The sequence below is a fragment of the Notamacropus eugenii genome, chromosome 3, assembly GCF_028372415.1.
Source record: "Notamacropus eugenii isolate mMacEug1 chromosome 3, mMacEug1.pri_v2, whole genome shotgun sequence".
In the NCBI taxonomy this organism is placed as follows: domain Eukaryota; kingdom Metazoa; phylum Chordata; class Mammalia; order Diprotodontia; family Macropodidae; genus Notamacropus; species Notamacropus eugenii.
Window position 1 is genome coordinate 52,121,256 of NC_092874.1, and position 19,287 is coordinate 52,140,542.

Below are 19,287 nucleotides of genomic sequence, written 5' to 3' on the forward strand. Positions count from 1 at the left end.
CAGAATTGAGATAGCACAAAGTAAATGTAGGATGTGCAAATTTGGAGTATCCACCACAAATATTCATAAGGATGATCTGTGCCCAACCTGTGGTAGAATATTCCAAGCTCTAGTTGGTCTGATCAGCCACAGTCAGCCACACTGAAATTTCACTTTATCATGGTGATGTAATTTTGGTCCTCTTCAAAAACAAAGGACAACAACCAACCAACCAAATAAAAGCATCACATATGGGTGTGTGTATCACACACACACACACACATGCACGCGCACACACACACACACACACACACACACACACACACAAAATGAAAACAAAGGAATTTGAGCAACTTTCTAACATTGTCCCACTGTGACTTCTCCAAGAATTTCACCCTAAAATTGCCTCTGGTGAAGATTCTAAAGCAGTTTTTCTGAGCTTGACCCTTTTCTGTCATTTTCTATGACTTTCCCAATCTAGTAATCTCACAGTTTCTAACATCAAGCCCTGGCAGGATTGAAAGTTTTCATTTCTTTTGTTTCAATCTGAGACATTCATGATATCCACATTATATTATACAAGTATCCCTCCAATTCTTGATTTGATCATTCGACAACCCAATTCAATTCAACCAACAGAATTTTATCAAGTGCTTTCTGAATGCCAGATACTTTGCTAAGTGTTGGGAATACAAAGACAAAGCAAAAAAATAGTCCCTGTCAAAAGAAAATGTATCAATTAAAATTTTTAAATTAAAAAAAGACCTAGCCCTCAAAGATCATACATATTACTGGAGGAAAACAATGTGACCCTAATAATTGCTTGTTTTTTTAAGCATTTCACCAGTATAATTAGCAACTAGTGAGAAGATTCCTCTGCCAAGAGATGGTCTTCAAACAATTTCTAGATTTAGAAATGTCTGGGACACTGAGAGGTCATGTGACTTATGCACGGTAACCAGATCTTCCAGTCTCTGAGGGAATCTGTGATTGCAAACCCTCTACATAAACAGGCAGGTGCACACTGCTATTAGCTCCCCTCCTCTCCAATCACTGAGCCCCTGTACTCGAGCAAACACTAATGATGGAGAAGTATCTCAGCAGTGACTAAGAAGAGCCAAGAGATAAATGACTGCTCCCTAAAAAGGTTACACATCTTCCTTTGGGGGCCTGTGGCCGCAGCTTGCTGGATCCGTTGGTGTTAATGGGTTAAAATGAACTACCATCATCCAGAGTGGGACACATCTACGGGAGCTTGTGGTATCACTCTGAGCAACTAATGCTGATGGCCCAAAACTTTGAAATGTGTTTCACAGAATATGGGCAGAGAGATGTCACAGGGGCACCTTAGTAAAATAAGTATACCTCACCAGTGTTTTTACTTCTATTTTGTTTCCATTTTAAAATTTTCTTATACTGAGCATTTTATTTAGTATGAGAAAAAAGAACCTATATTTTACTTTGACAATGTGAAACTGAAGAATATCCCTAAAAGACATCAATATTTAGGCTGTGTTTTGTTTTTTAATTCAATATAAAAGTAAAGGTATCCTACTGGAATACCCCTAGAAAATCAGTCACATCTTGGGATGGAAAAAATTAAAATAAAAGTTTTAATTTGATTAATTCAAGTGCAGGTAACAAGGCAAAAATATTTAGAAAAGAGTTATAGAGTTGTGCTTTCTGAATATGAGAAGCTAAACTAACTTCAAGGATAGAGGATCAGAAGATTTTAAGACTAAAATGGTCCTTAGAGACTATCTCAGGAGACAGGCACATGGGAAGGCAGGGTAGTGAAGAGGCAAGATGGTTGGATTTGGAGGCAGAGGCTGCTGCTGTTGTCCAGTCATGTGTGATTCTACATGACACCATTCTGGGGTTTTCTTGGCAAGGACAGTGGACTGGTTTGCCATTTCCTTCTCCAGTTCATTTTACAGATGAGGAAACTGAGGCAAATGGGGTTAAGTGACTAGTCCAGGGTCACACAGCTAGTAAATGTCTGAAGCCAAATTTGAACTCAGGAAGGTGAGTCTTCCTGCCTTCAGGACCAGCACTGTCCACTACACTACTGAGCTGCCCTCTAGAGTCAGAGGATCTGGGTTCCAAACCTGATGCTTTCATTTACTGCTCATGTGACGCCGAAGAACGGGCTTCCATTCACCTGTAAATGAAGGGGGTTTGGACTAAATCATTTTTAAGGTCCCTTCAAGGTTTAAATCTATGATTCTATGAAACCGAGGCCTAACAAGGAGAATGGATGTGTACTAGGTCATGTGGGAGGTGAGTTATAATGCCAGAATTTGAACCCAAGTACTCTGGCATGAATAAATATGTCATGGTAGACAGAAACTGGGGTTGGAGTCAGAAAAGAGGAGGCCTCAAGGAATGTACAAGCCTACAGGAAAATAACAATCATTTTCACCATTATAAGCATTTACAATGACACTTTTAAGATTTTTAAAGTGCTTTACATGTACTATCTCATTTGATCTTCACAATAGCACAGATATAACACATACAAACATGCCATCCTATTCAATAAGAATCCAACAGTGATGCAATTAATGATGGTATAGAAAAATGGGTAGAGTGCTGGGTTTGAGGGCAAGAAAGGATGTTCAAATTCTCTGATACAAACTATTGAGGTCCAAGACAAAATGACATTTCCTTGACCTGCATCAATCACCACCCTAGGACATAACATGAAGGTATAAACAGGTTGTAATGGAGGTGACGAAAGAAATACCCACAAAGGAAATTCCCATCACTGTCACAGCCACTGATCTTTTGTGGATTCATGTATCCTTACTTTATTTAAATACATAACTCTTTGCATTATACCTTCTTGCCAAAGCCTGACATTCATCTCTAGTTTAGAGGAACGTTAGCTTGCTTCATTTTGTCTTACTAAAAAATAAAAAAAAAAAACAAAACCTTGTTGAGAAAAGTTTAAATTGAGTACCTGGATCAAATTAAAATTAATTATTGCTATCATGTTATCATTTTTATGACAGATTGTAGAATATTTAAATTTTTCCCCTGGAATTTCAATTAGGTTCAGAGAGGAAGAAAACAAGCAGCCCTTTCTCCTGCTATAGCACCAATTATTCTAAATATATTCCTTCACCTTTCAGATTCACATGAAAGCCTCTGCTTACACTTCATCATCAATTCTTAAACAGCTTCTCATATCCCTCATCTTCCTGTGCCTTTCCAGAAATTATGTCTTGTGGAGAACTGTGGCAAGATACAGCAGTAAGAAATAAGATTACCTTGGTTTATGCTCTTTAAAGAACAATTTTCCCATATGTGCATGTCAATAAACAGGAACTCTCCTTATTCAATATCACCCCCTCCAGCTTTCAAATGCTCTAGGGTTCGGTCTTAGTAACTGTGTGATGCACCACTGAGCAGTGAAACTTTCTTTTTTCTTTTAGCATATTGATTCAAGAACAAAGATTTACCAAAAATTCTATCTTCCAGGCCAAAGAAAACAGGCTGGAGTAAATCTAATCTTGAATTAAAAGTTATGGCTGCAATATTGAATTTTGTATGCTTACAATACAAAACACTAAAAGGTCTTCTCCCTTGGGATTGAAAGGCCTTTATTCAGAGATTTTATATTTATTATCCTGACAAAGTCTAGCCTACTCTTGACAGTAGCTGATTTCTCATTGCTTTCTGCTATCCCCAATATGGATTTTAAAATAGCACACACAAACCCAAAGACTCTGTACATTTTTAGGGTATTTTGCAATTAATCTAAAATATGGCATACAATAGTTTCCCTTTCCTCACCTGGTCAAGAAGTAACCTAAAGGAGAAAACATATCAATAGTAGGAAGATGGTGTTTTATGACTATGTGAGAAAAAATGGACAGCAGTTTTATGCGTTAAAAAGAACAGGGTGATTTAAGTGAGTTTCTTCATCCCTGGTGTAGTTATCGAAAGAAGTCATGACCCTAGCATTCCTTTACTAAACAGTTAACATTTTGGCCCTAGAGCCCTGACTTATTTGTGAGATGGTAAATGTAGCCCAGCCATCTTTACAGGAAGGTCATGGCCTACAGAAGGCTGGAAGAGAAAACAGAAAATGTACACAAAAGATAAAAGCTTCTAATAGGAAGCTGCATTTCCATAGAATTATCTGCTAAAGTAGCATAAACAATGATACGGCATATGTTATGATCTGGCAGACTATATTATAAATGCTACATGACATTCTCCCGTTGGCTTTTTGTTTGCATTTATCGTCAAAGAATTTCCTGTACTCTTTCTTTAAGATCATCTCAGTGAAAAGTCTTGACTGTATGACATTTATCCAAAGGATTTTCTAGAATCGAGAGCTAAATGATGAGAATGGAGGAGTCAAGTTCAATGCCTTTGTTCTCAGATTCACTCTGAAGTTTATTAGGCATAGAGTGAATAACAATACCCAGATTTTAAATCATAGTGTATCACAATGGAGACACTCCAAAGAAGTTATGTCGGACTCACCTACACAGATTCAGGGTTCTATATTGATGCTTTCCAAACCCACCATTATAGTCAATAGGTACTCATCAAGTTTCAACTAAAGTGATGGGGGTATGAAGACCAAATGAAAAACAGGGAACTTTCCCGAGAGAACTTTCATTCTTTTAGAAAGTTCATATATTTGCAGGAATAAGAAAATACAAAGCAATTTGGAAAAAGAATTACCTAGGAATCAGGAAAGGCTTTCCATAAGAAGTCACTTCTGAACTGACTGAAAAATGCTAAGGTAAGGAGGGATTCCATTACAAGTTTCCGGAGACAGCACATGCAAGGGCTGGAATGGGGAGATTAGAATGAGCAAGGCAAAGAAATGCAAGCACGGAGATCGTTTTGGGTACAAGAGAAAATATATAAAGGGGAGTTAAGTGAAAAAAGTCTAGAAAGATGAGTGGGGACCAGATAGTACAAGGCTTTGATGGCATTAAGGCAACAGAGAGCCATGTGAGATCCTGGAACAGGGGAGCCACATGATCAGAGCAGAGGTTTGGAAAGACTACTTTGGCAGCGATCCGAATGAACTGAAGAGGGAAAAAAGGGAGTATTAGGCATGGAGATACAGAAACAAGAGGGAAATAGGAACTGCCTTCAAGACATTTACATTCAACTAGAGGGATAGAAATAAAATTTTATATACTCATTCCTCTGATTTCCTATCATACAATGGCAAATGATTTTAAATAGCCCCCCTCAAAAAATGTAGCTAAATAAAGATAATACAAATGATTTTAGTAGGCCTTCAGAAGGGCCTTGATCCATGCAATGACCTTCAAGACTCTGGCATCTCTCACTAGACCAGATAGTACCAATGGAAAAAACATTGCCTCAGGTATCAGGAGACCTGAGTATGAGTCTTGACTTTATCATCAACTTCATGGTCTTGAAGTGACAAACACGGTGGGCTCTCGAATTTCATCACTGCAAAATGAGGGGGTTGAGCAAGATGGTATTTAAAGTTTCTTTAACTCTTAATTTCCTCTAAGCACATGGCTGCAACATTCTCATCTACCTCTACTTTCCCCATTCATCTCACATAGTATTCCAGATACTCTGAAGAATTTATGTAGATGAAACAACCAACTACTGGTGACTCAAAACTTCCTTAATCAGAAGTTAACAAAGATCAACTGATTATTCAGCTATACAAAAAAAAAAATCAATAATTTACAGTTTAACATCCCCCATCCCTTCCCCCATATGCTGAATAAGAATTAAAACCATTTTAAATAAATTAATAAGAAACACATGTGTACATACATATGTATATCACATATATGTTATTATATGTGGTCATAGATGTTATATGGGTCATAGATATAATCTATACTGTTATACTTTACAATGTATAATTTGTAATAAGAAGATAATATACATATTATTATAAAAGAAGAAATTGAGATTCTGGGACACTGGACAAATTACTTCCCCAGTATTTTAGCTACCATGTGGCAGAGCTGAAATTTGAACCCTGGTCTCTGCTAATACCTCAATAATAGTCTATATTAAGCTATTAGGAAAGTTGGCTTCATAGATTTATAACCAAAAGAGACACTGAAGGTCATCTGGTCCAAATTCTTCATTTTACAATTGAGAAAACCGAGCTCAGGTTAAGTGAGGCTCAATGCCCCAGACCATGCAGGGAGTTAAGTCACAGGGTGAAGACTCAAACTCTGGTCCACTGAATTCAGATTTGACATTCTTTTCACTGCATAATAATCTCTTTGCTAAACAAAACTGAGCTTATACTTTAAATTCTATTTAGAGTATCTGGTCTTTCATTTCTCTGTAAACTAGAACTTGGTCCCATAAAGCAAATAACCATATTAATAGAGAGATGAACATCAACAAGATGCTGCATCTTCACCCAAATCAGCTACTTCCCAATCATTTGGGGAATGACTGTGGCAGGGAGGTTCCTGACTATTTAAATGTTCAAAAGAATAATAACAATTGTACGCAAATATTTTAACAAGAAACACAAATCCCCTCCACAGTTTCACTGTTCTTGAGTTGATTTCCAGTCATGTCCAACTCTTTCATGACTATGTTTGGGATTTCTTTGACAAAGATACTGGAATAGTTTGCCATTTCTTTCTCCAGCTCCCTTTACAGATGAGGAAACTGAGGCAAACAATGTAAAAGTGATTTGCCTAGGATCACACAACTAAAAAATGTCTGAGGGTTGGATTTGAACTCATAAAGAAAAGTCTTCCTGATTCCAGGAAATTGCATCATCGAGCTGCCCCATATTCCATGCAATCTACACCCACACCAAAGTTGACCTCTGCAGCTTTATCTCCTATTTCTTTTCTTTCAGAACTACTGACCAACTCTGCTCCCTTCCTGTTCTTGCCTTCCCCCATGCACATGCCTCTACTTTTCCTATGCACCATCCAAGGAATGGACTCCACATCCATTTCTATATGTGAAAGTCCCACCTTCCTTCAAGGACCTAAACTGATACCATCTCCTCTGTCGGATCATCACTGACCCTCTACCTCTGCCTCTACCTCTACACAAGCTTTCTGCTTCTGTCAGATTTGTCAGAGTACTTTACACCTATAATGCTCTTTCTTGCAGGTTAGTAATTTTTATATGTACGTACGTATGTGTGTATGTATATCTATATCATATCTGTATCTATATGTCTTTTTGCTCAATTTGTATAAGAATGGAAGAACTAGAGCTGAAGGGATCTTAGAGGCAACGTAACCAACACTCTCATTATACAGATGAGGAAACAGAGACTCAGGAAGGCCCCCAGGACTTGCTCAATGCCCCGGAGGTAGGAAATTTCAGAGGCTAGATTTTTTAATCCATGCCTCCTAATTCTACAGGCTGTGCTCTATTATATCATATTACACTATGTTATATATTCTGTTATGTAATATTATATAATACTACACTGTATTGTTACATTATATTGTTATGTATATATATTATATATTACATCATATCATACATTATATTATTATATCAGGAACAATTATGATGATGATAATGATGATGACGATAGCCATTTCTATCATGCTTTAAGGTTTGCAAAGTACTTTCCAAAATATTACCTCACTTGATCCCCACAATAATCCTTGGGAGGTAGGTACTATTAAAAGCTCCTATATATAGGATAAGGTCTGCATCATACTTAGCTTTTCAAACAAACACACTTTAATATCTTACACTAAGGAAATGGCTGCTGAAAACAAAAACATGGTTTTTTTAAAGAAACATGACTGTTCCTCACCCCAGTCTGCCAAATATTCAGGATGTGAAATCTTTTAAAGGGTAAAGTTGTACTTGTTTTGGGATTATTCAAGTGCCCAAATGCCTTTTTATATTCTTTGGTGCATGTATAGCAATTGTTAATGGGCCATGCACAATATATTCAAACCAAACTTGGCTCCACCCATCAGAATGAGACTTCTGGGATTCCATCAAAGACCCTAAATTTCTTTTATCTCAGATATTTAAAAGGTCTGTCTAGCTGACCCAACTTTTCCTGGGAAACAGAAAATGACGAAAATCATTGCAAAAATTCAATTCCACATGTATTTATTAAGCACCTATTACATGCTGAGCACAGAGTAAATTCAGAATTGGGAATTTAAATGCCAAGTACAGACAGACAGACAGACAGACACACACACACACACACACACACACACACTCATCCAAATTTGGGCTGTATCCTTCAAACACAAACTAAAAGGCAACACAGGAAAGATATAAGTAAGCCACATCCTAATCCCGGGGTCTGGATGCTACTGGGAATTTATTTTATCTGCTTTAAAGTAAGGAAGTCAAATGACTGTGCCTGGAGTGTGTTTTTCTGACATTCTCTTCTGGCTGCCATCATCTCACATTTTCTCATGGGCACACATGCACACATGCTCACAGAGACACAGTTAAGCAAAGTAATTTTAATTAAAAGACAAAAATCATTCAAAATTAATCAAGTAAATTGCCAATTAGTGGATAAGCCACTCTTATTACACTTAATAAACATACTATGAGGCCTTGTGCCAGGAATGGGTTTCAGATATAAAAACTCAAGAAAATCCAATTAATGATTTCAGTAACTAAAGATGTACTCAAAAATATCACTTATTTTTTTTTATAACAAAGTTGAACCTTCTCATAACTTTAATTTGCTATTGAATCTGACCACTGTAACAGAATACTTGGCTAGGTCTAGGGTTTCATCCATGGAGGTTTTCCTTCTATCCTGATCAGAATGTAACCATCCATGCCTTCTCATTCTGTGAAAATTCCTGTCTTGGCCCTAATGGAAACTGTCACTGAAGAGAGCAAACCTCTATCAGAGGCATTCCTCTAAGCCTTCCTACATTTCATGGGAATTCCCTACCCCCTCACCACTACCCCTACCCAGGCCACATAACTGCTAATCATACAATTCTTCCACGATATCACTCATGCCATTGGTTGAATGTAGGTAATCATGCTGCAACCTAATCACATGCACCACTGTGACGGTCTTTTTGGCCACTTATTCTAAGAAATTTCCACGATAAATTATCACTGGGCAAAATGACTGGGTAAAAAAGATGTGAAGGAACAGCATCCAATCCATTTGGAAAATTGTACGGTGCTTTTAACCACCTCAAATTCCTCCTTGATACAGATACAAAATTAGTACTTACTGACAAGGCTAGCTGGCCTGCAAGACTTTCTAAGACTAAAACCCTGATTTTAGCAATCATTACATTGCTTAGAAACAGAAAGCAAAGTATCTTCAGGGAACACATACAAGTTATCTCTATAAAAAATGTGAACATATTTACAAAATTTTTGCATAAAATTAAAATTTATGAGCAGGAAAGTCTGTGAAAATACAACCACAGTTATGTCCAAAACAGTTAACTATGTACCCACACATTTTGGTACCTGATTGAAACTAGGCTTTATAGACTCTTAGGAGATGTCACAAGAAACATCCCCATTAAGCTTCACTGATTTCTTGTGCACTTATAAAGCAAGGGCCCCACTGCAGGCACTGGAGGTCCAAGGTAAAGATTCAATGATCTTTGGCCTTGATAAGCAGCCATCCATAGCTCCCCTTCTTTTAGGCTTTCTACACTTCAATAAACTGAAGCAACGTGTGGCGATTAACCTTATTCTAAAGTGGGCCATTTCCTATAAAAACCAAAGAGACTAAATGCTTAGATTTCCCTCCCTGATTTCCCAGACAATACAACCAAGACCAGGCTAGGATATAATGACAAAATTTTCTCATTGCTAATGTCTTAAAAAAGAGACAACTAAGAGCGAAGGAGCAAGAAGACTGTTTGAAATGTCTCACTTCATTGGAGTTCAATAGAATATAATCTTTGAAAAAAGGATTTTTTTCTTCCTCTCTCTTTCTTTCCCTACCTCCCAGCCCCCTTCTGTCTTTGGTGAAATAATTACATTATAGCAATGGCCCACATCACATCCTCAGGCATCTGTCTGTCCCAAGGGCAATATTTCATTCTACTGTTCACCAAGCAAATTTCTCATCAGAATATACATATTCAAAACTAATTGAGGCAATGCATTGTCAACACATCATGCTTCCACGGCAATCCCGGGTGTTACAGCTTTGCTCAACACTCCATCTCACTGGGTTGACAGAGCGCAAGGGCAATTCAGACATTTCTGAATACATCAAGAAGGAAGGGGAAAATTGAGGAGGGAACAAGAAGAGGGAAAAGCAAGCACTGTACACCTCCTAAGCGACAGAGACAAAGACTGAAGAACATGGTGGGATAAACAAATTTGCAAACGTCTGTGGAAGGTTCCATTTATAAATTTGTTGTTTTTCAGTCATGTATGATTTTTTATGACACCATTTTGGAGTTTTCTTGGCAAAGATACTGGAGTGGTTTGCCATTTCCTTCTCCAGCTCACTTTACAGATGAGGAAACTGAGGTAAACAGGGTGAAGGGACTTGCCCAGGCTCACACAACGAGTAAGTATCTGAGGCCAGATTTGACGTCAGGAAGATGAGTCTTTCTGGTTCTAAGCCCAGTGCTCTGTCCACTATGTCATCTAGCTGCTCTCTGAGTAGCTAAAACCACCCTCTTCCCTTCAATGATATTCAGTGCCTGCTCTCCTAATTCTTCAAAAAATTCTTGAGTCAAGTGTCACTTCAAGAAAGGTTAACCCAGCTTATGGATCCTTGGGCTCAATGGTTATGTCCCCAGAGTGAGGATACATACAAGTGATTAGAAGCTGTGAATTCCCTCTAAATGTCAGGAGGACGACCTGTTATCTTGCTTGAAATACTCCTTAGTCCCAAAGCCTTTCTGCCAGTCTTATTATACTAATGAGGTTCATCTATCTCTTTCTCTCTTTCTTTCTGTATGCAAGTGTCTCCGTCTCTCTCTCTGTCTTTCTTTCCCTGTGTCTGTCTCTCATTCTCTCTCTCTCTCTGTCTCTCTCTCTCTGTCTCTCTCTCTCTCTGTCTCTCTCTCTCTGTCTCTCTCTCTCTCTCTTTCTCTCTCTCTCTCTCTCTTCCTCTCTCTTTCCATCCCCCACTGCATACTCCTCCCTTCCCCCACCTTTCCCTCTGAGTGTGAAAGATGTTTCCCTTTCCCACTTCTTAATCTATCAAGCATTATTTGGATCATAATGAATCCTTCATTCCAGAGGAAATTTTACCAGGCTCTACAATGCAGTAGCTGTGTCTAAGCAAAATCCACACCACCATCTGCCTGGCATTCTCACAACATGACAAAATAGACTCATAATTAACTGCTTTCCTACCGAAATCTGCCAGCTTTAACTCCCCCGTGTCACTGATGAGAAGATTCTGTGGCTTCAGGTCTCTGTGCAAAATATAACGCTGGTGGATGTAAGACAGCCCTCGCAGCAACTGAAATAAAAACAACTGGAAAATGGGGGGTGGGGGGCAGAGAAGACACAGTTAAAATCTGAAGGCAGACAAACATCAGCTTCTATACATATTCTGAAGAGTAACCATATAACATAAAAATGAGTATCAAACAGATTTTTGAAAAGTCAAGTCATCTGACAAAAAGGGGAGGAATCTGCACAGAAAACCAGGGATCACCAAGAAATAGGAGTCCTGGAATTTCAACCTCACCCACCCACAAGAAGTTCAAGATGTAACTGAATTCTATTTTCCATTAAATCAATCTAAGTATAAAAGATTCAAATCTTTGCAATTTTCTGCTTTGTTAATTTTAAATAAGAGTTTGGGGGGGAATTCATTCCAAACATTATAAAGATGCTAGAAGAAATAACTGGTACATGGGAGAGCACACAAGGTAATACATGCTAATATATGTTCATATATAACATCATACCATTGACACAATGCTGCTGGTCACAGTGGTCCTTATGGAATCACCCTAGGACTTGGGGCTGGAAAGGTCCTTAAAGTCTGTCTAAATCAATCCCCTCAGTTTATAAATGCAGCCCAGAGAGTAAAGTGGCTTGCCCCATGTCACAAAGGTAGCAACTATCAATTAGGAGTATTTTACCCCAATGGGCTGACTCCAAACCCAGGGTTTTTTCTTCTACGCCATTCTGAAATGGAGTAACAGGCATGCCAGAGAATAGAGGACAGAGCCACAGACATCATGTGCCTTGGTGCAGAGGTCTGGGGTGGGGATCCCTTAACAACCAGCAAAAAATAAGGCACCATTTGCTTTTTCTATCCTCCAGTGATTGCCCCCAGAAGTGAGAGGCACAAATAATGCAAATCTGATCGAACATCTTCCTACTATGGAAATTTTCCACTTGAAAAGCAGTCAACCAGGTAGCCCCTCTGCTTTGGGGGTTCTTGTTTCCTTTTACCTTATACTCAGCCCCTTTTTTGAATCTCAATGGAAAGACATAGCTTATAAAAAGAGGGGCAAAAGGGGAGGGAATAAAAAACACAGAGAGAATTAAGTTGTACCATGTTGCATTCATAAACATACACAGAAGAACCTTATGATAAACACAAGGTTCAATTTCTATAAAACTGCAATTATTTTTCATTTACCCATCTGGCTTTAAGAGATTAGAGTGTTGCCTGAGGACTGATTTGTATCTTCTCTGATTATAGAATAGATCAGAAATAAGGAAGGGGGTGGTTTTAGGAAAGAACACAAAGAAATTAAAAGGTCCAAGAGCAGCTGATGTTGATCCGAAAGAAAAATCCCAAAGTTGTCTTTGGGCTTTGACTTCGAGGTGTGAGATAAGGCAACGGTGGATGTTTCTCATTCTACAAGGTATAAAGTGATCTGTAGGCTTTCCATCCTTATGATCACGAAATAAGGAGTACATTTTTAAATAATTCACTTGATACACCCCGCCCCCCCCCCAAAGGCTTAGCTGTCATTGTATACATTCCCAGAAACTAATTACTAGCAACCAGGAGAAACTGTATCCCTCCTCACAAGCTGGAGTTCTTTGGTTGTTACTTTCCATCGACTTTAGACTTTTATACTTTTGAAGGATACTCCTTCCCTCTTCATTTCTGGTTGGTAACAACATGGAGTCTTTGCAAAGTTAAATGAGTTAGCTCCTAAAATAATTAAGGAAAAGTAATCCTAGAAATAGATCATCTTGTCTGACCACCTCACGTGGCATAGAGAGGACATTGATAGTTGAAGTACCTTCACCAAGATAGTGCCTGTGGTAAATAAGAACTAAGATTTGAACCTGGTTTCATAAAAGCTTCTATTTTGAGCTGGAAGAACTTCAGAAATCTTTTCATCCAACCAATTCATTTTACTTCAAGGAAACCAAAACCCTGGGAAATTCAGTGAATTGCATAATTAAGGAGCAGAACCAGGATTCGAACTCAGATGCTCTGCCACCAGCATTCTTTCAACTCTCTATGCTGTTGATTAACTTTTCCCATGGGACAGGAACACCTGGTCTTAACCTTGAAATGCTTTGCATGTCTTATTATATTATGGACAAGGATTCAAATATAAATTCCAAATAATTTTAAAATCCTAGTCTTAGGATGCTTGAAGCAAGCACTATTTGCCCTAGACCACTGTTTTCTAACCAGTTCATATCAATATTTCATATAATACATACATTTTTGTTAGGACAGCTTGGGTTACTCAATGTCAATGACTACACTTTGGTCAACTACTCTCTCCTAAGAATGACTATACCTAAGTCGCAGGCTTCACTCAGAGTCAGTAGCTGGCAATTCCTTCAAAAGCGCCTTGTCTGAATAACTAAAGCCATCAAGATGAGGTAAAAGCATCCTGTACCCTGGCAACTAAAAGTTACTTTAGTTTCAACAAGAACTTCAAATACTGACACATCTAAAATGCAAAAAGACAGAAGGAATGAAAATTAGAAATGAAACTATCTTAGATGTAAACGGAGATTTTTTTTGTCTTGGTTTTTTTTTTTTTTAATGAACCATAAGTTATTCAGCAAAAGCACTAATGTTTTAGACATAAAGAGAAGAAAATGCTCTCCAGTCCAAAGGGACATGGCCTGGATTGTGACAGGTTCCTGAGTACATATTTCTGTATGACAACACTTGACTTGGGGCCCCCAGGGCAGAGAGAATGCTAACAACAAAAACTGTTGCTACTGTTGGGTGTTGGGTTGTGTGTACAATGATGTTAGCCCCTCTACTTTCCCAAGAGTAGAAAAGGACACAGATACCTAAGGCTCTAAAACAAGGTTGGAGTAAATTAAAACCTGCCAATCCATTCATTCATCATACTGCAATTTGCTATCATCACATTTATTTTCAAAGTATCTTTCTGAATGAGAAATACAGACATAACTTCCATTATGGTCCTAATCATTTTTAAATAACTTTGTTAAAGTCAATAATAAAACCAAAGCTTACTGTTACACAAAGATGCATTGTTGCATAATATATAGAGTTTACTGTTGTTCAGGGTTTTTGGTTTTGGGGGTGGGGTGGGGATTCTTTTGTTTGTCTTTTAGTTGTGTCTAACTTGTTGTGACCTCATCTGGAGCTTTCTTGGCAAAGATACTAGAGAGGTTTATCATTTCCTTCTCCAGCTCATTTTACATATGAGGAACTGAGACAAACAGGGTTCAGTGACTTACCCAGGGTCATGCAGCTACTAAGTGTCTGAGGCCAGATTTGAACTCACAAAGATGAGTCTTCCTGGAACTATTCACTATGCCACCTCGTGCTACTCAAATTATGGTCCAGGGGAACCGGAATGCTCCTGATACTCTTTCAGGGAGCTCTCCACGTCAAAACTAGTATGATGATGATAAGATTTTTTAAAGCTTCTATTACACTGTATATTGATACAATCCACATAAACAAAAGATCTCTGGGGTCTTCGATAATTTTTAAGAGTATTACAAGGCCAAAAAGTTTGATAATTAATGATAGAGGATAGAGGGGAAGTTTTTAAGACACATTTCTGATACCTATGGGTTATACGAACATGATCAAGTCACTTAAATCCTTAATGTCCCAGGTAAGTCTATCTATAAATTGTGAAACAGGTGTAGCTCTGCATTGATTGAAGGAGTTTCATTGCTGAGAGTTCCCTAAACCAATTAATCATGGATCCAGAATACACAGTGACAAATCATCTTGTTGACTGCCACACATTTAAATCACATTTAAAACAATGGAACGATAGCAGCTTGGAATAGAAAGGGCACAGAATTTGGAGTTTCAGAACTTTGCCTGAAACTCTGTTCTACCTGCTACACTGCCTGTGTCACCTCTGTCAAATCATTTCCTCCTGACAGGCCTCCTTAACCTAATTGGAACATGATGGGCTGGGAGAAAATAATTTCTAAGACCCTTCCCACCTCTACCATTCTGTGAGCCATTTAATACCACCTCCATGTTGTTTCACCTAAAGTCAAATGGTTGATTTGTTACAAAAGAAAAGCATAGAGGGAAATATCACTGTAGAAATTTGAAAATATATAGATTCTTGATGATAGGAGTAATGTGCTTATAGACTGAATTTTTTTAAAGTCTTTAATTCACCTTGAAAAATCAAGAATTTTAGTTCTTGATTATCAGAGTATGAAGAATATGAAGAGTATAAAGTTGGTATCTAAAAAAAGACAGAAGATATTGGGGATCCTTTAAGGAATGTCAGTAATAAATGATTCTGGTATCAAAGTTGTAAAAAGGGGTAAAAGGCCAGACATGAAAGAGAAACTATGAATGAAGGCACAAAAATAGGCAACTACACTAAACAAACAATTCAACTAGAATAATCAATTAGAGCAAGGGAAAGTTAGTTATGCTATAAGAAAATATCATTCTTGCCATCATCATTTCATGCCAATAAGAAGTTCTTTCATTTAAATAAAGTAATAATGTTCTATTTTAATTCATCAATTAAAATTCAAAAATTCTTTTATATTATAAACCATTAAGTACAACTGTTGATGGCTCCTTCCCCACTGTTTGGGGAATATCTTTCATTACTTTGTAAGCACTGCTGAGGATGTGTATTGTTTTTATTGTAAGATGGCAGTTTTGGTCAGCTTCCAGACCAAACTCCTGCAGAGTCATTAATTAACAGTTGATGAGACTAGATCAACTTGAACTGTCATCAAAATGAGGCTGGAAAGAAGGTTCTTGGCAAGAAGAGAATGGAGAAATGCATACTTAATAGAGACCCAAATGTCTTTAGCCAAATTTTGACCAATACTCATTTTACTCTTTATGAATTTCTGAACAGTCTTTTAAAATTCTTTTTTAAATCTGAACTGCTCAGAAGCACATTCAGTATATACTCAGCTATCCCCCCCCAATTAAAAAAAATCTGCATCACTACTAGAAAATGACTCAAAAACAAATGCTGAAGAGACCTTGGGGATATCAACCCTTTTTTCGTACATATGAGGAAAATGAAAATCAATGAAGTTCGTAGTTAGGTAACCTTAAAAAAAACTTTCATTTATCTTGGAAAATCAGGGAATTTAGCTTCTAATTATCCATTATCCAAGTATGAAGCTCAGCATTAAAAAAAAGAGAAGGAGAAGAGACACAGAACTAGTTAGGAACATGGAAACCATCCTTAGAGGCTGAGAGAAATTAGGGTGCTATCCTAAGAAACTTTGTACTTAAACAGTGATCCTTCTCTTACTGGGAAACAAAGTACACTAGGCACAGATACTGTGAAGCAGAAGGGGATAAAGGCCAAAAGTTACTCAGAAAAGGGAAATACATACTTAGATAAAGGTTTGAAAAACCACACAGGGAGAAGGAACTTTCCCAAAGGGATCAGTTAAATACCTTTGCTAATTAATGAAGAAATGGGATAGTGGAGTTTATCCAGAAACAATTCAAAAGGGATAATACATTAAAAGAGATTATGAAATACAATGTTAGGAAAAGATACAATTATATAAGCTCAAAGTTAATTGTATTCATAACAGAAACAAACTCCAGATCACAGGACCCATCACTCACTATATTTTTAGATTTTGTATCAATAAAGTGTTGCATCAAAACAGCTTTTCACTGGAAGGAATTTTTAACAATTTACTGATGAAAAGAGCAGCATCCCGTGAGAAAGGAGTCAGCAGTGGAGAAACTGGAGCGGTCTAATTTCTCCTTTGTAATGTGGTGAGGCTGGTATTCACAGCACACACAACTGTTTATACAACAGCAAACAGAACGGCATTCACACCAGCTCAGAGTTAATATTATGTGTTATTTGACAACCTCCTTGTGATCCCAAGGAAAAAATAAGTAAGATCAAGAAAGGAAAAAAAATTACTAAAATAAACTATGAGCAAGGTCATTTTTTATCTCAATCTCTTTCCCACTAAACTAAAAAGCAATCCAAAATTTTAAAATGACAAAATAAACATCCATACCCTACTACTAAAAACTGGTTTAAAAAAATTCTTTACTACAAAACCATTAGAAAACTTTCTATTATAAAACAATGTTTTTAAAGGTGTTTCTTTGGTTCACTTTTTACTTAGAAGCCTTATTACATCCAGGCTTCTAATGTGAAGGATCTGACCAATGGACCGTCATGCTGAGTTAAACAGAAAGCCTCACAAATTGTTCTTTAAGGATGTTCTTGGGAATGGGTCACAGATGCACAGATTTTTACCAAGCTTTTCCACGGATATTTGCATAAGAAAGATGCTTAATTCTTTGGTGGTTATGTAAATGACCACTCTCACAAGGTCTAGTCATTTTCTTCTGACATGAAGTCACTGCAAAGGGAAATAAGAACCACTATAGACAGCAGAATCATTAGAAAAATTGGGGGTGGGGGAGGAGGAATGAGCATCAAGAGTTTACCTTGAGATTGTAACTTTAGAGTGGAAAGGGAAACCCCTCATTTTACAGCTGAGGAAACTGAGACCCAGAGAGACTAACTGATATTATACAAGTTCAAGGAGAGCCAGGAACTTATTAACACAATTTCCCTGACTGCCAAGCCACCAATCTTTTCTCTACACCACAATGAAACTTAATAATACTGTTAATATATAAGTATTAATATGACATATTAATATTACATATCACATAAAATATAATGACATAATTTCATGCACATACTAGACCTCAATAAATGTTTTCAAATAAAGGAATGCTCTTTGGCACATCCATGTGTCAGATGATTAGACTATTTTATGTTCATTAGCTTATGACATAAAACATAAACTATGAAGGTCCAAATAACAAATCTGGGAGCATTCAGCATATCCACCAAGTCCAGTTTTAATTTTTTTGGCTATGAAAAATCTTTTTTCAGATGTAAGCAATATGACCGAGGATGAGTTTTGCATATTATATTAGAAAATAAATCCACTTCAATAATCTTTTCTTGGTATTTTGATTTCACAGGGAAAGATTCCCACAGATGGTTCCATATTCCTTATGACCACTTCAGCTTGAAATGGCAAACATGCACAGTGGCTGTAAAAATCCTCGTCGCAGCAGGGGTCCACGTAGAGGGCAAAGAGTCTCCAGCCTTGGCACACCAAGCAGAAAAAAAGATGGCCTCATCCCCTTGCCTCTATTCCTCCATCCCTCTCTTGAAATTAAGTGGCATCTTTAGTGGGCCAAAAATATTACAGCAAACTTTTCAGCAAAAGTCTGATAGGAACAACATTCAAAAGTAATTTGGTAACGGGCGTGTCCTAAGGACTTCATTGTACTGCTCAAATTAGTTGTGGATAATTTAATTTGGGGGTTAACCTGCATTTGTACTGAACTGTACCACTTATGGTTGGGTTTTTTCCTATGTCTAATGGCACATATAGTACCACTTCCTACTCTCCCCCAAAATAAAAATTCACCATAAATCCCACAACCGAAAGTTTAAAAAATCCAATACTATTGAAAACAAAAGAGAGTTTGGCATTTTAAATGAATGCTTAAAATGTTACTTGGGACTGTTTTGCCTTTAGCCCTCATGGAGATTTCGATTAAATTTAAGTTTATTCAACAAATTATCCTGAGTTTGAACCCAGTCAGTGTTCCTGTGTTTATAGCTGTTTCCATATTTCCTATTCCTTTGGCCACTGACACAAGGCTTTAATTTGCCCCCACAGAAGGGTTGTGTGTGTGTTTTTCTTTCAGATGAATGTTAGATATTCTTGCAGTTCCTGGAATGTCTAGACTAGTCTACTTTGAAAACAGGAACCATCTAGGTGGAGTGTATACTACTGAACACAGATTCATTTACCATATAATTGTGCAAACACTAAATACCCAAGTCTAAGATCTTAGTTAACCCTTTTGTCATGTCAAGGCAGGCAGACATGCTCTGTGGTAGACCTTAAGGGTCTGGGGTAAAAGAA

At 37.5% G+C, this 19,287-nt stretch overlaps 1 protein-coding gene across 3 annotated transcripts in view; it reads right to left on the reverse strand.

Moving 5' to 3' along the window:
- Positions 1-19,287, reverse strand: part of CDK14 (cyclin dependent kinase 14) — a 678,242-nt gene that overhangs the window by 318,365 nt on the left and 340,590 nt on the right. For all 3 annotated transcript variants that reach the window (XM_072651519.1, XM_072651521.1, XM_072651520.1), the window contains one exon: positions 11,278-11,401. In XM_072651519.1, the coding sequence (XP_072507620.1) occupies positions 11,278-11,401 (124 nt within the window). The remainder of the gene's footprint in view (positions 1-11,277; positions 11,402-19,287) is intronic.